General features: G+C 48.9%; 1 protein-coding gene across 5 annotated transcripts in view; it reads right to left on the bottom strand.

Moving 5' to 3' along the window:
• The window catches only part of RHOBTB1 (Rho related BTB domain containing 1), a 120,959-nt gene that overhangs the window by 4,250 nt on the left and 101,089 nt on the right, over positions 1-15,620 (bottom strand). For all 5 annotated transcript variants that reach the window (XM_006113588.5, XM_075934868.2, XM_075934871.2 and 2 more), the window contains one exon: positions 11,571-11,676. In XM_006113588.5, coding sequence (XP_006113650.3) covers positions 11,571-11,676 — 106 coding nt within the window. The remainder of the gene's footprint in view (positions 1-11,570; positions 11,677-15,620) is intronic.

Here is a 15,620-nt window from a genome sequence, read left to right on the forward strand (position 1 = left end):
GATGTTATTGCCACAATGAATGCCACCTTCATAGACAGGTATTGTAGTGGCATAGTGGCTAATGGCTCAAAGGGTGGCCTGGTGAGTGTGTCAAGGACCCAATTCAGGTCCCATGGTGGCAATGGGGGACGAAGGTTTGGATGCATTTTCTGTAAGCCTGGGAGAAAACGCTTCACCATGGGATGTGCGAAGAGAGAGAAGCCGTCTACTGGATCATGGAAGGCCGTGATTGCTGCCAGGTGGACTCGGATGGAGCTGATGGAGAGGCCCATGTCGCTAAGGTCCATGTGGTAGTCGAGTAAGGTAGGTATGGGGACTGTAGTGGGATGCAAATTGTGCATCGTGCACCATTGTTGAAAACACGTCCACTTGTTTTGATAAGTTCTTCTTGTGGAGGGATGCCAATTGTTTAGAAGAACTTGTTTGACTCTGTCTGAACAGGTGAGTTCTTCATTCTGGAATCATGGAGCAACCACGCCGTGAGTTCCATGGTTTTGATATTGAGGCGACATATACTGCCGTGGTGCTGTGTGAGGAGATTCAGCACTGCTGGGAGAAGGATAGGTTGATCTATTGACAGGTAGTGTAGGTAAGGGAAAAGGGAGTTACTCACCTCGTGCAGTAACGAGTGTTCTTCGAGATGTGTGTCCCCGTGGGTGCTCCACTGTAGGTGAAGGGTTGCCCTGAGCCGCAGATTGGAGCTTTGTATAGCAGTTTCCCCTGTTGAGCCATGCATGCCCAGGAGGCGTTTCGAGCCCTTCCCGCCTCCTGAGAAGCGTGACTCAACCCCCTCCCTTTCAGTTCCTCGTCTCCGCCCGAGAATTTTGACTCCGAGCAGAGGGGAGGTAGGGAGGGTCGTGGAGCACCCACGGGGACACACATCTCGAAGAACACTCGTTACTGCACGAGGTGAGTAACTCCCTTTTCTTCTTCGAGTAGTGTCCGCATGGGTGCTCCACTGTAGGTGACTACAAAGCAGTATTCAATGTAAGGCTGGAGGGAGCCGGAGTCATTGTTTAGCAGTGGTAGAGAGTACTGCTGTGGCAACTGCTGAATCATTCTTGAGTTGTGGAAGGATAGCGTAGTGCTTAGCAAAAGTATGGTCTGAAGACCATGTTGCTGCTCGGTAAATGTCTCTTAGGGGGACATTACCCAGAAAGGCTGTAGAAGCAGCCGTGGCTCGAGTAGAATGCACTCGTGGTGGGCATTGTAGCAGTCTATTGCCCAGAGAGTGGCATTTGATTATACATGTCGATATCCACTTTGAGATTCGTTGCGATGATATTGGTGTCCCTTTGGATCGTTCAGCAATGGAGATAAAAAGTCTTTCGGATTTACGAAATGGTTTTGTTCTTTCTAGGAAGAAGGCCAGAGCCCTCCGGATGACCAGAGTGTGCAGGCTGGCGTCTGTCTGCGAAGAATGCGGTTTTGGGAAAAAGGTAGGTAATATGATCGGTTCGTTGAGATGGAATTCTGTACATATCTTTGGCAAAAACGTGGGGTGGGGTCTCAGTATGACCCTATCCTTAGTGAAAACTGTGTAAGGAGGTTCTGACATTAGTGCTCCGAGTTCGCTCACCCTCCTGACGGAGGTAATGGCTAATAGGAAGCAGACTTTCATAAAAAGGAAGGGAAGTGGTACTGTTGCCAGTGGCTCAAAGGGAGGTCTGGTGAGGCAATTCAAAACAAGATTTAGGTCCCATAAAGGGGGTGGGGCCTTATGTGGTGGGTACACATTCTGGAGCCCCTTGAGGAATCTCTTCGTAATAGGATGGTTAAAAATGGAGAAGCCGTCTACTGAGGTATGAAATGCTGCTATTGCAGTGAGGTGTACTCTTAGAGAGGAGATTGACAGTCCTGATGCCTTAAGCTCCAGAGTGTAGTCCAGGACGGTATTTAGTGGTGAGGCACGGGGCTCCACCTTGGCTCGCTGACACCAATGACAGAAACGTGTCCATTTCTGTTGATAAGTTTTCCGAGTAGACTGTCTCCTGCTATGGAGGAGGATGTCTTTTACTCGCTGGGAGCAGCGCTCTTCTACCTCCGAGAACCAGAGAGAAGCCATGCGTGAAGGTGCAGGGTATTGAGTTGTGGATGCAGTATCTTGCCGTCGTCCTGAGATAGTAGGTCTATCCGGTATGGTAGTGGGTGGAGTGGCTGGACTGCTAGCCTGTGAAGGTATGGGTACCAGGTTTGGCGAGACCATGATGGTGCAATCAGGATGACTAGGGCTTTGTCTCTCAGGATCTTGCGCAGAACTCTTGGGATGAGCGGTATGGGAGGAAAGGCGTAGTGTAGGGGGGCTGTCCATTTGATTAGGAAGGCATCCCCCAGAAAGTGTTTGCCAAGTCCCGCACGCGAGCAGAATTGGGGACATTTGGTGTTCTGGGTAGAAGCGAAGAGGTCTATCAATGGCCATCCCCATTGATGGAAAATTGAGTTCGCCACCTCCGTATGTAACTCCCATTCGTGGTCCGTGGTGAAGTTTCGGCTGAGGGAGTCCGCTTTGGTATTGTTCACTCCGGGCAGGTATGATGCTATAAGGGTGACTTGGTTGCGGATACACACATTCCACAGGCGAATAGCCTCCGTGCATAGCGAGCTGGAGCGAGCTCCACCCTGTCTGTTTATGTAGAACATAGTGCAGATGTTGTCCGTTAGGATGCGGACTGTGTGATTGGCGATGTCGGAGGCAAAGTGTGCACAGGCATTTCTTACTGCTCTCGATTCGAGGAGATTGATATGTAAGAGTGTCTCGTTTGGGGACCACCTGCCTTGAACTTCGTGACCATCCATATGTGGCCCCCAGCCGAGCAGGGAAGCGTCTGTGGTGATTTGAATAGTGGGTTCGATTTGTTGGAACGGAACCCCCGCCAGAAGATTGTTTGGCACTGTCCACCATCGTAAGGATGCGAGCACGTCTGGTGGGATAGTAACCGTTTTGGTTCGAGGGTGTCATGATGGGATATAAACGGCTGCAATCCAGAGCTGGAAACATCGAAAGTGCAGACGAGCATGGTGGACTACGTAGGTGGTGGAAGCCATGTGTCCCATTAGTTGGAGGCATGTAAGTATTGTGGTGGTAGGAACTGCGAGCATCCCGTTTATAATTTTTTGCATGGTTGCAAAGAGTTGTTGAGGTAGGTATGCCCGGGCTGTGAGTGAGTCCAGGTGTGCGCCAATGAACTCTATATCTTGAACCGGGTACAGAATTGATTTGTCTTGGTTGATTAGAAGGCCTAGACGACTGAGGAGGGCTGTGGTCGTATGTATCATAGCGGCGGTTTCGGCGTATGAGGATCCCTTTAGAAGGCAATCGTCTAGGTAGGGAAATATGATGACGTTCTACCGTCTGAGATACGCGGTTACAACTGCCATACCTTGGAAAATACTCTCGGGGCTGATGAGAGGCCAAAGGGAAGAACCTTGTACTGGAAATGGTCCAGTCCCAACGTGAAGCGTAGGTAACGTCTGTGGGCGGGGTGGATGGTTACATGGAAATAGGCATCTTGGAGGTCGAGGGCTGCGAACCAGTCCCCTCGATCTACCGCAGGAATGATTGCGGAAAGAGTGACCATCTTGAAACGCTGTCTCTTGAGAAATTTGTTCAGTTTGCGGAGATCCAATATAGGTCTCCAGCCCCCCGTTCTTTTTTCGGTCAGGAAATAGTTCGAGTAAAACCCCCTCCCGTGGAACTCTCGACGTACCCTTTCTATAGCCCCAATGGCAAGGAGCCGATTGACTTCCTGTTTTAGAAGGTTCCCGTGAGAGTGGTCCCTGAAAAGGGATGGGGTAGGGGGAAGGGTAGGGGGGATAGAAGTAAAAGGGATGGTATAGCCCACTCGAATTATCTCTAGGACCCAGCGGTCCGATGTTATGGATTCCCACTGTGGGAGGAAGGCAAGCAAACGGTGGTTGAATAGATGGCCATGTTGAGGTGCGAGATTGAATGGGAGGTCTTGCAGACCCTCGACCAAATGTTCAAATTTGCTGCTTAGATGGTTGGTTGGCTGGCGGACGGGCTTGGTTGGGTCACGTTCTGGGATCTCGCTGTCTTGGCCTGTTGTCCTCATAAGGCCTCTGTGGTCGATTGTATTGTCCATAGCGGTATCGATTATATGAATTATATGGGGTGTATCGTCTGCGTTTATATGGTGGCGTGCCCATGCCTAGCGTGCGAAGTGTGGACTTAGAATTTTTGCTGTTGTGGAGCATTTCATCTGTAGTAGCTGCAAATAGCTTTTGTTTGTCAAATGGCAAGTCCTCCACTTTGGGCTGGAGTTCGCGTGGAACTCCAGATGACTGGAGCCAAGAGGCTCTACGCATCACCACCGCTGTAGCTGTAACTCGGGCTGCAGTGTCAGCTACATCCATTGCCATTTGGAGAGCGGAGCGGGCGATCATATGGCCCTCATGAACTATTGATTTTAAGATGGGTCTTTTGGAGTCGGGGAGATGCGCCATTAGTTCTCCCAGTTTTGAGTAGTTGTCAAAGTTGTGATTTGCTAAAAGAGCAGAGTAATTTGATATTCTGAATTGTAGGGTTGAAGAGGAGTATACTTTCTTGCCAAAGGAGTCCAACTTTTTGTGGTCCTTGTCTGCATTGCCCGTCCTGTACTGTGGAAACTTCGCTCGTTATTGTACTGAGTCCATGACTAGTGAATTAGGTTGTGGGTGAGTGAAAGTCGTTGTCTTTTGAGGGGACAAAGTACTTTCTGTCAATTTTCCTGTTAGTTGGTTGGATAGATGCAGGCGTCTTCCAGAGATCTTCTGAGGTCTCCATGATTGCCTCGTCTATGGGTAGGGCAATCTTGCCCTGTAGTGTCGGATGTAGATTCTTTAACAATTGGTATTGTTTCTTCTGCACCTCTTGCAGGGAGACATTCTGGCTTGTCGCTACTCTCTTGAATAGTTCTTGGAACTGTTTTAGATCGTCAATTGTTCCAGTGTCTGATGGTACTATGGCGTCCTCTGGTTGTGCATCAAGGGCATCAGAGTGTGTGATGTTTACTGACTGAGTATCTGAGTCGTTGTTTGAGATTCATTCCACCTCATCCTCCGAAAAACTTGCTGGAGTTAGGGGTTGTGGCCGAGGCAAACTTCTCCGGGATGCAATGGAACGAGGTGGGGAGCGGTGTCCATATGGCTCCCAGTGTTCCCATGGTCCCCATTGCGGTGGATAAGGTGGAGGTGGGTAAGGCCAGTATGGGTGCCATGGGCCATGTTGTGGCGGAGCCCTATAATGGTGAGAGCGAGCCTTTCCAGGTGATGGATGTCGTGAGGAATAGACTGTGTGGTGGTCATCATCCGGAAGGGAAGCGTCGTGAAGAGACGACAGTGACATCGATCTGGGAGGGGATCGCCTTGATGGAGACCCCTCAGGAGAGTAAGAAGTAGAGGGCAGGCACAGGTAATGATGCCCACTGTATGGATTAGTCTCTTGTTGGGGCTGATCCCTAGGAGTCTCATCTGGCTGCTTGTCTGGCTGTGGGAGGACCAGCGGAGCATCAGCTGTTGCCAGAGGCTTTGGAGGCTGCCCATCGTTTTGCTGCGGTGCCGTGGCTTTAAGAGGCACCGCAGCTTTAAGCCGTGATGTAGGTTTCGGCGCTGCAGAGGCTTGAAGCAGCGCCGGGGCTGGAAGCGGTGCCGGGCTCTGAAGCGGCACCGCGGTTTGAAGCGGCGCCGGCTTTTCATGCCGTGCCGGCTGCTGAGAATGGTCCTGGGGCACCGCAGAGGCTTGAAGCAGTGCCGGGACTGAAAGCAGTGCCACGATTCGAAGCGGCGGCGGCTTTTCATGCCGTGCCGGCTGTTTAGAGCGCTCCTGGGGCCGCTCAGCTGTTGAGCGCCCCGATACCGGCACAGAGTGGGAGGATCGCCCCGAAGCCTTAGTGGCAGGGGACTTCCCAGGTTGGTGTGCCTCTCCTCTATGTTTGGGAGAGGAAGAGGCTGGAAGAGAGCGGGATGCTCTGGGTCTCGGGGTATTTTTGGAAGGCGGTGGAGGCTCTTGCTGGGGTGCAGATTGTTCTCCCGCAGGCTGTAGAGCTTTTTCAAATAAAATCATCCTGAGGCGGAGCTCACGGTCTTTTCTGGCTCTCGCCGTCAGGGAATTGCAGTGGGTACAGTTGTGTGGAGAGTGAGTCTCCCCCAAACACCGTATGCAGTCCGAGTGGCCGTCTGAAGCCGGCATTAAGTCCCGGCATTGAGCGCACTTTTTAAACCCTGAGGAGCCGGACATTGCAGGTTCTCTCACTCTTGAAATTATTATATTGTTATAGTTTATGTGGTTTGCTTCTTCTTTTTTTTTTTTTAAGTCTTTATGTGTTTCTTGTTTGACAGGCGGGAGAAAGCCGGTTCACCAAAGTCTTGGTCTGAGGTAAGTTCAAGCCCCCCCCTGAGGGAGGGATTTAACTAATCTATTTTTCCTATTTCTAGTTTTTTTTTTTTTATATAAAGAAACAGGGAAAGAGTAACTAGGATAACAGGGGAAGCTAACTATGCCTAAATTAGTAAGAGGAAAGCAGTCAGATAATCTGACAGGGAGCTCCTAACTGCTCCGTCCGCTGACGAGGGCGGTTAAAGAGGAACTGAAAGGGAGGGGGTTGAGTCACGCTCCTCAGGAGGCGGGAAGGGCTCGAGACGCCTCCTGGGCATGCGTGGCTCAACAGGGGAAACTGCTATACAAAGCTCCGATCTGCGGCTCAGGGCAACCCTTCACCTACAGTGGAGCACCCACGGGGACACTACTCGAAGAAGAACCAGGGCTGTCTCTGCCAGACTGGGGCTATTAAAATTACTGTGGTCCGATCAGATCGGATCTTGTTAATCACTCTGGCGATAAGCGGAATTGGTGAAAAGGCATAAAGAAGGGGATCTATCCAGCGGATGGTGAAGGCATCCCCTTCTGATCTCTTGCCTAGTCCTGCATGAGAACAGAATCTGTGGCATTTGCAGTTGTGAGGTGTTGCAAAGAGGTCCTATAGTTGGAAAGCCCCATTTGAGGAAGATTGAAAGGAGGACATTGGTATTGATCTCCCACTTGTGCTGATCTGAGAAATGTCTGCTCAGTTTGTTGGCTCTCACATTCTGTTGTCCTGGTATGTACATGGCTGTTGGGGTTATCTAGTTTCTGATGCACCAGTTCCAGAATCTGACTGCCTCGGCACATAGTGTGTGTGATCGGGCATCTCCCCCCTCTGCCCCCCGACTGACATAAAACATAGACGGTGTGTTGTCCATGAGGACACAGATTGTTCTGCCCTTTATCAGGGGAAGGAAATAGGCGCAAGCCCTGCGAATGGCCTTGTGCTCTAGGGGTATGTCTAGACTACATCCCTCTGTCGCCAGAGGGATGTAAATTAGACATACCGAAATTGCTAATGAAGCGAGGATTTAAATATCCCGTGCTTCATTAGAATAAAAATGGCCGCTGCTTTTTGCCGCCGCGGCACTTTGTCAGCAAAAAGCGGCAGTCTAAATGGGGATCGGTCGACAAGGAAAGCCTTTTCCGACTAATCCTGTAAACCTCGTTGCATGAGGCATAAGGGAACGGTCGGAAAAGGCTTTCCTTGTCGACCAATCCCCATCTAGACTGCCGCTTTTTGCTGGCAACATGCCGCGTTGGCAAAAAGCGGCGACCATTTTTATTCTAATGAAGTGCGGGATATTTAAATCCCCACTTCATTAGCAATTTCGGTATGTCTAATTTACATCCCTTTAGTGACAGAGGAATGTAGTCTAGACATACCCTAGGATATTGATGTGAAAATGTCTCTCACGTTGGGCCCATGTACCCTGTATTGACATTGCGCCACAGTGGGCTTCCCAGCCCATGAGAGATGCATCTGTTGTTAAAGTAACTGAAGGGTCTGGTCGGTGGAAGGGTATACAGACAAGGAGGTTGTTCAGAGATGTCCACCATTCAAGGGACTGCATCACTGGTAGAGGAAGTGAGAGGTGCTTTGCAAGGCTGTGTTGGGTTGGTATATAGTTGATAGCGAGCCAATGTTGTAGGCAACGCATGTGTAGCCTTGTGAACAAGCCCACAAACATTGTGGCCACCACTTGACCCAGTAATTGAAGGCATGTCTGGTCTGTGAAGAAGGGGGCCTGTCTGACCTGTTGAATGAGGTCGCAGATCGCCCTGAATCTTTGTGGTGGGAGGTAGGCTCTTGCTGTAACTGAGTCTAGTAATGCCCCAATGAACTCTATCTTCTTTGTGGGTTGTATGGTGGATTTTTGCATGTTGATAATTAGGCCAAGTTGGGAAAAACATTCCCTAGTAATAGTTGTCATAATAGTAGTTTTCTGGTAGGTAGGGCCTTTGATTAGATAATCGTCTAGGTAAGGAAAGATAATGACGTTTTGTCTTCTGAGAAAGGCCATGACTATGGCTAGGGTCTTCAAAAATACTTGAGGGACATAGAGAGGCCAAAGGGGAGGACTCTGTATTGATAATGATCTTGTCCCATGACAAATCTGAGGAATCTTCTGTGGGCTGGATGGATAGTCACATGGAAATATATGTCTTGCAGGTCAAGGGCTGAGAACCAGTCCCCTTTGTCCAGTACAGGTATGATGGTTGCTAAGGTCACTATTCTGAATTTTGTGTTGTGAATGAACTTGTTGAGTTTCCTGAGATCGAGGATCAGTCTCCATCTCCCTGTTTTCTTGGCTGTGAGGAAACAATTGGAGTAAAACTCCTTTCCTCGATGTTCCTTGGGGGCGGGTTCTATTGCACCTAAAGTAAGTAGCTTTTGTACCTCTGCCCATAACATGGGCTTGTGAGAAAGGTCCCTGAAGGAGGATGGGATAGGGGGCTAGGTAGGGGGCATGTAAGTAAAGGGGATTGTATAACCCAATCTGATTATTTCTAGGACCCATTTGTCTGTGGTAACTTGGGCCTACTATTAGTAGAAAGGTCTTAGGCAGTAACCGAAGGTGACATTGGACTGCACTGGACTTGTGGGGTGGTCACTCAGAGCTCCGACCAAAACATCAAATTTGTTGCTTGTTAGGGGTGGACTGATTTGTAGAGGACTGGCTTTGCTGATTCCTCCTGCTATTAGGGTGTTGCTTGGGCCTGTTATCATATGGCTTCTGCTGCTGCCTGTAATAGATGTAATATAACCCCTCAGTTTTTGGTAGGGAGTATATTTACACTTCTTATTGGGAGGGGTGTACATGTCCAAGATGCGTAGTGTCGTACGAGAGTCCTTCATAGAGTGTAGGATCTCATCTCTATTTTTAGCAAACAATTGTTTCCTGTCAAAGGGGAGATCCTCCACCCTTGCTTGTAGTTCCCTTGGGACCCCTGATGCCTGCAGCCATGAGACCCTGCGCATTACTGTGGCTGTGGCTCTAGCTGCGGTGTCTGTGACATCCATAGCAGCCTGAAGAGCTGTTTTAGCAATTGATAAACCCTCCTTAATGATGGATTGGAAGTGAGGTCACTTGTTTTCAGGGAGGTCCTGTAGCAAGTCTTGTAATTTAGCATAATTGGCATCGTAATTAGCCAACAGTGCTGTATAATTAGATATATGGAACTGAAGTGTGGCCGAAGAGTACACTTTGAGGCCCAAAGTGTCTAGCTGTTTGTGTTCTTTTATCAAGGGGCGCAGATTTAAATTGTGGGTTCTTAGCCTTGTGATTCACAGAGTCCACTACCAGCGAATTTGGCGGGGGGGGGGGGGAGGGAGGGCGGGCAAATAGAAAATCCATGTCTTTTGCAGGGACGAAATATTTTCTGTCCATTCTGTGGTTTGTGGGTGGAACAGAGGCTGGATTTTGCCACAAAGCATACAAAGGTTCAAGGATAGCTTTGTTGGTGGATAAAGCTATCTTCGAGAATGCTGAGGGTTGTAATATGGTGAGCAATTTGTATTGTTTGTCCTGTATCGCTTGTAATGTAATGTCTTGTGACTGGGCTACCCATTTGAAAAGTTCCTGAGAAAGTTTCAGGTCATCTGCTGGAGGAGAAGGAGAGATGTGGAATACTGCTTCAACCTGCCTGGATCTGGGTTCATGTGAGGAATTCTCTGAATCTGACTGAGGTAAGTTGTCGTGCTCACTGGAACCCATTTGAGAAATTACTGAGGGCGGGTAAGCAGGTGAGGAGCATGCAGAGATTGTGGGTGAGCGCCTAGAGATGTAATGTTGCTGGGATGTAGAGGCTGGGATGTGTGCCTTGAATGGTAGGTATAGGAGGACTGTTGTCGGTACCCTTGCATGTATCTCTGGGGCTCTACTGAGGCGGGAGCTGATGTGGGGGATACATCCACAGTTGGCTGGGCCAAATGGGATGTTGTTGAAGGGAGTGATCCCTGTATGAGTGCCAGGAAGCTAGTGATGGAGAAGGAGAGGAGAGCCTGCTCCTATGCCCGCTACCATAATCAGATCTTGGGGACAGCGGTGTTGGCAAGTTGGCAAGTGGGGGCCACTCTGTAAAGTGTTAGTGTGCCCCTGCGCCATGGAGCGTGGTAAGCCAGACTGAGGAGATTTTTGTAGGTGTTGCGTTTTGCGCAGCGCTTTCTTGTGCTGCAGTGCCATGGGACAGTCAAAATCACTCTGCCTGGTTAGACTGGGTGCAGAGGGAGAGCTCACCAGAGCTCATGGAAGCATATGCGGCTTATCTGAACCTGCTGCCTCAGTGGTGCCAGTTGATGTGGCAGTCTTAGTTTGTGCCTCAGCTCTCCTGGATGGCATTGACTTGCATTTCTCCGCGGTACCAGAGACTGATGGCACCAGGGAACAAGAGGCTCTAGGCAGCTTGGACAGGGAACATGCCAGGGTAGCCCTTGCAGCTTGAGAGCCTTTGCGGGGTGATGAAGCTGCCCTGCCCAAGGGCTTTTTCTGTGCCCGCATGTCCTCTGGTTTGTCCCTTGGTGACTGAAGAGACTTTTCCCAGAGAATAGTCTTGAGCCGCATTTTGTGGTCTTTTCTGGCCCTTGCCGTCATATTCAGGCAGTGAGGGCACTTCTGTGCCACATGAGACTCCCTCAGGCATTTGACACAAGAGGCACGACCATCTGACGTAGGCACTGAGTCTCTGCATAAATCACAGTTTTTGAAGCAGGGGAACTCGGCATTGTTGCGGGGAAGGAAAGCGGCCACTGCTGTGGCTGCCACTTTTTTTTTTTCCAAACAAAGTAAACATTGAACAAGGTCGAGCTAAGTTAAACTGTGAGGTAAAAACCTAAAACTAATAGAGGTATTCTGCTTTTCCTGTCAGGAAGAAGAACACTGCTCCGAACTCCATCTTCAGCCAGGGATGGTTGAAAAGGAACTGACGGGATTCGTGCTGCATTCGCACTCCACAGGATCTGGTGGGGGAGGAGGGCGCTGAGTGCGCAGGTGCAGCACGAGGGGCACTGCTCGCAAAAATCTCTGATCCCTAACGCAGGCATGCACCGAGACATGAGTGAAGCACCCACAGGGACACCCCTCATTGAAGAACATTAGCTTTCCATTGCAGTTTAGTTGAGCTAATTCATTTGTTCCTGTTCAAAGGAAAGAAAGAAAAAAGAAAAGAGGTCTGGAAAAAATCTGGGTGAGGGAATTGCATATAGGCTTACCTGGAGACTTAGCTTTTATTTCCTTGCGAAATTTAGAGCACACGCTGTTGTAATTAGTGCAGATGTAGTGCAAGCACCAAGCTGCCAGCTGATTAGCATTGTGGAACTGCAAGCAAAGACAGTCATTTTATATTTCCTGATACTCCTGGTCATCTTGCAAAAAAGATACAAGTACCACAAGTGTGATCCCTAAATGAGTCTATTCTGCCATGTTCTCAGCATTAGGGATTATTACATAACACTCAGCAGAAACACAGCAGCTTCTTAAAGGATGCTGCATAACGCAGATTCGGAGTTACTGTTTCTTTTACACAAAAATACACTGGTGCTCTCAGGCTTTGTCTACGGTAACACTTTCCCTCCCCATTGATCTACGCTATGCAATTTCAGCTAAGCAAATAGTGTAGATGAAGTCAACAAATTTACCGTGGTACCTTCCATCATCCCAGCCAGAGCTTTGTCAAGCCAGAACTTAAAAATATCTAGGAATGGAGTGCTTCACCATTCCAGTACTTCACCATCCTCCTAGTAAAATAGTTTTTCCTGATATCCAACCTTGACCTTCTCCACCGCAACTTGAGACCATTGCTCCTTGTTCCACCACTGAGAATAGCCTCTCTCCATCCTATTTGGAATCCTCCTTCAGGTAGTTAAAGGCTCAAATCCCTCCTTACTCTTCTCTTCTGTAGACTAAATAAGTCCAAATCCTACAGCTTCTTCTCGTAAGTCATGTGCTCCAGCCCCCTAATAATTTTGGTTGACCTCCACTGGACTTTCCCCATGCTTTCACATCCTTTTTGTAGTGGGGGGCCCAGAATTGACCTCACTAGTGCCGAGGTCTATTCACTTCTAGAGATCTGCTGGCAATGCTTTTCTTAGCCTTCTTGGCTAGAAGGGCACACAATTGACTCATATCCAGCTTCTTATCCACTGTAATCCACAGGTCCTTTTCCAAAGAACTGCTGCTTAGCCAGTTGGTCCCCAGCCTGTAACACTGCTTGGAATTCTTCTGTCCCAAGTGGAGGACTCTGCACTTGTCCTTGTTGAACCTCATCAGATTTCTTTTGGCCCAATCCTCCAATTTGTCTAGGTCACTCAGGACCCTATCCCTGCCTTTCAATGTATATCTACCTCTGCCCCCAGCTTAGTGTGATCCGCAAACTTGATGAGGGTGCAATCCATCCCCTCACCAACATCGGCAGGGGCTATTCTCCTGTAAATTCTGACTACTCCTCTCATCCTGGTGGAGTACTAGTGTTGATGGGAGAGTGCTCGGAGATCTATTTATTGCATCTAAGCAGACGCTATAAATTAACCACTGGTGGACCAATTGCTGCAGTGTTGATTCACTGAGCAGTGGAGACAGGGCCTCAGTGGCCAAAGTGGGATTGTCAGTAGCAGTAGCTGAGTCAGGGTTACAGTTGTTATTGCAATGGGTCAAGGCCCTCAGCATCTAGGAGGAGGCACTTAGTATCTCCTATGACCGGCGATCTTCTAATGGAGATCCTATGCACCTAAATCTAGGTTTGCAGCAGCCACACAACTCTGGAAGTTTTTACAAATCTTAACCTGTGTCAAGGTGAAAATAACTCAAATTTCTTACAAGTACTGTTGTATTACACTCCCCGGGGGGACTCAGGGCAGAAGGTTCTGCGGGAGGTGCAATGCAACAGTACCTGTAAGAAATTTAAGTGTGGGGTGGAGTGGTGGGCTCAGGCCAGGTGACTGGAGTTGCGGGGAGGGCTCAGGGAAAGGGATTGGGGATGTGAGGTGCACAGAAGTAAAGATAAGTTCTGGGAGGCGTGGGGGGGGGCAGAGCAGGAGTTTGGGATGAGTGGGACTAAGGGCAAAAGTGTGGGGGTGTAGGAGTCAGGACAGGAGGCTGGGTGCATGGGGGTTTCAGGGTAGGAATTTGGGGTGGGCGGACTTGGGGCTAGGAGTGTGGCTAGGCCACCATGCTGCCCAGCTGCCAGATTGGCAGGGCTTGCTGGGGACCGTGCTGCCCAGCTGCTGGATTGCCAGGGTTGGCCGGGGACCATGCTGCCTGGCTGCCTGAGGCGGAAGCTGGGTGTGCTGTGGCTGCTGGAACCTTGCCTCCCTGCCCCCATCTGTCCAGTGCTGGAGCCAAGGGCCATGGGGAAGCAGTAGTTGGGGCTCCCATGGGGAAAGAGGGCCAGTAAGAGGGCCAGAAAGGGAGGAATGGGTAGCCCATGCTCAGCACTGGCATTGGAACCATACCCATGTATAGTGTCTGGCAACAGCCAGAACCCTGCCCCCAGCTGGCTACTCTCTTACCACTGTACTACACGAGGGCACTCTGGCTTAGTTATTACAGCAAAGGTGAAAGTAACACCCCATGTATGTGTTCTCAATGAAAGAGCTTACAGCTTTGTTGAAAGCACTGTACACAACCCGGGTCAGGCAATCTGCGCTCGAGAAAGTACAGCAGTAGCAGGAGTTAGATTGGTAAGGTATGTGCATCTATTTGGCATTCTGATTACCAGTCTGATAACAGAAGAGGTCATAAATGCTTCATAATGAAGTCTGGCTCTGGACACAGATCGAATCATTACAGGGTTTGAACTTATTACCCCTATAACCAATCACCACTCCAAGAACCCCCATAATGTTGCAGAACTAGCATTCTTTTCTTGGAAGAGGTGCAGAACTGGGTTAGCAAAAGCACAACGGCTGTGTCTAGACTGGCAAGTTTTTCTGCAAAAGCAGCTGCTTTTGCGGAAAAACTTGCCAGCTGTCTACTGTGGCCGCTTGAATTTCCGCAAGATCACTGACTTTCTACTGTCTGAAATCAGTGCATCTTGCGGAAATACTATGCTGCTCCCGTTCGGGCAAAAGTCCCTTTTGTGCAAAAGGGCCAGTGTAGACAGCTCAGATTTGTTTTGTGCAAAAAAGACCCGATCGCGAAAATGGCGATCGGGGCTTTTTTGCACAAAAGCGCGTCTAGATTGGAACGGACACTTTTCCGCAAAAAGTGCTTTTGCGGAAAAGCGTCCGTGCCACTCTAGACTCTCTTTTCCGCAAATGCTTTTAACGGAAAACTTTTTCGTTAAAAGCATTTGCGGAAAATCATGTCAGTCTAGACGTAGCCAATGGGTCCAGACAGAGCTGGAATTGATGATAGGAAGCTGGTTGTGACAAGCAATCACTACATGCTGGTCATGAAATAAGGGGCTTTTAGCACAGGTGGAAGCCAGATCCAGACATTAGAGTGCTTTGAAGAATCATTTGTGGATTGTAACATGTCCTTCTAACTCTGGTTGGGCTTGGTATTGGGGGTGTATGTGCGGGATGGAGTTGGGTAGCGTGCAGGTGCTGGGTGGTGTTAGTGGCCTGTGATATACAGGAGCTCAGCCTAGATGACCTACTGGTCCCTTCTGGCCTTAAACTTTGACTCAATTACTGATATAATCAGCAGTATATCTTGTACTACAGCATCCACAAAAAAACTGTACTGCAACATTCTTTTGGGAAACAAAATCACATATTTAAAAAGTCAACTTTGGACTCTCTTTCTGGGTCTCTGGAGCTCAGGCAGAGAAGAGATGTGCCTGAAGGTAAAGCAGTCTGATGGAAAATTCACTCTGAAAGTATGAAAGGTATGGCTCACTGTTGTAGAGATGTCCCCCTTAAGGGTGGCCACTTACTCTGCCCTTCCAAGACAGGCCAGGTACTACTTCATTCATAGCAGCTTAATGGAGAAAAGACTTAAAGTGCACACAGGCACAGAATAGTGTGAGACAGCTAAAGAGCTTTACTTTGTGAGATTTCAGGGCATTAGACAAAAGAATGGACAAATTATATTCTGCCACCTCACTGAGGCTTCACCACATGTAAAAAGTGAAATAGGGATTTGATAGACACAGAGCTAAGCTTCAAGAGACTGATTTCTCAACTGATGTGGAGAAGGCAAATCTGTTCTATAAAGGACATTAAACATTTTAAAAGATATAGTGTTATGACCACAGATATTAAGTTTTAAAAATTAAGATGCAGAAGCCCGAGTATAGTATGATAATTGTGGCCCCTCAA

The sequence above is a fragment of the Pelodiscus sinensis genome, chromosome 8, assembly GCF_052426305.1.
Source record: "Pelodiscus sinensis isolate ZL-2025 chromosome 8, ASM5242630v1, whole genome shotgun sequence".
Lineage (NCBI taxonomy): Eukaryota > Metazoa > Chordata > Testudines > Trionychidae > Pelodiscus > Pelodiscus sinensis.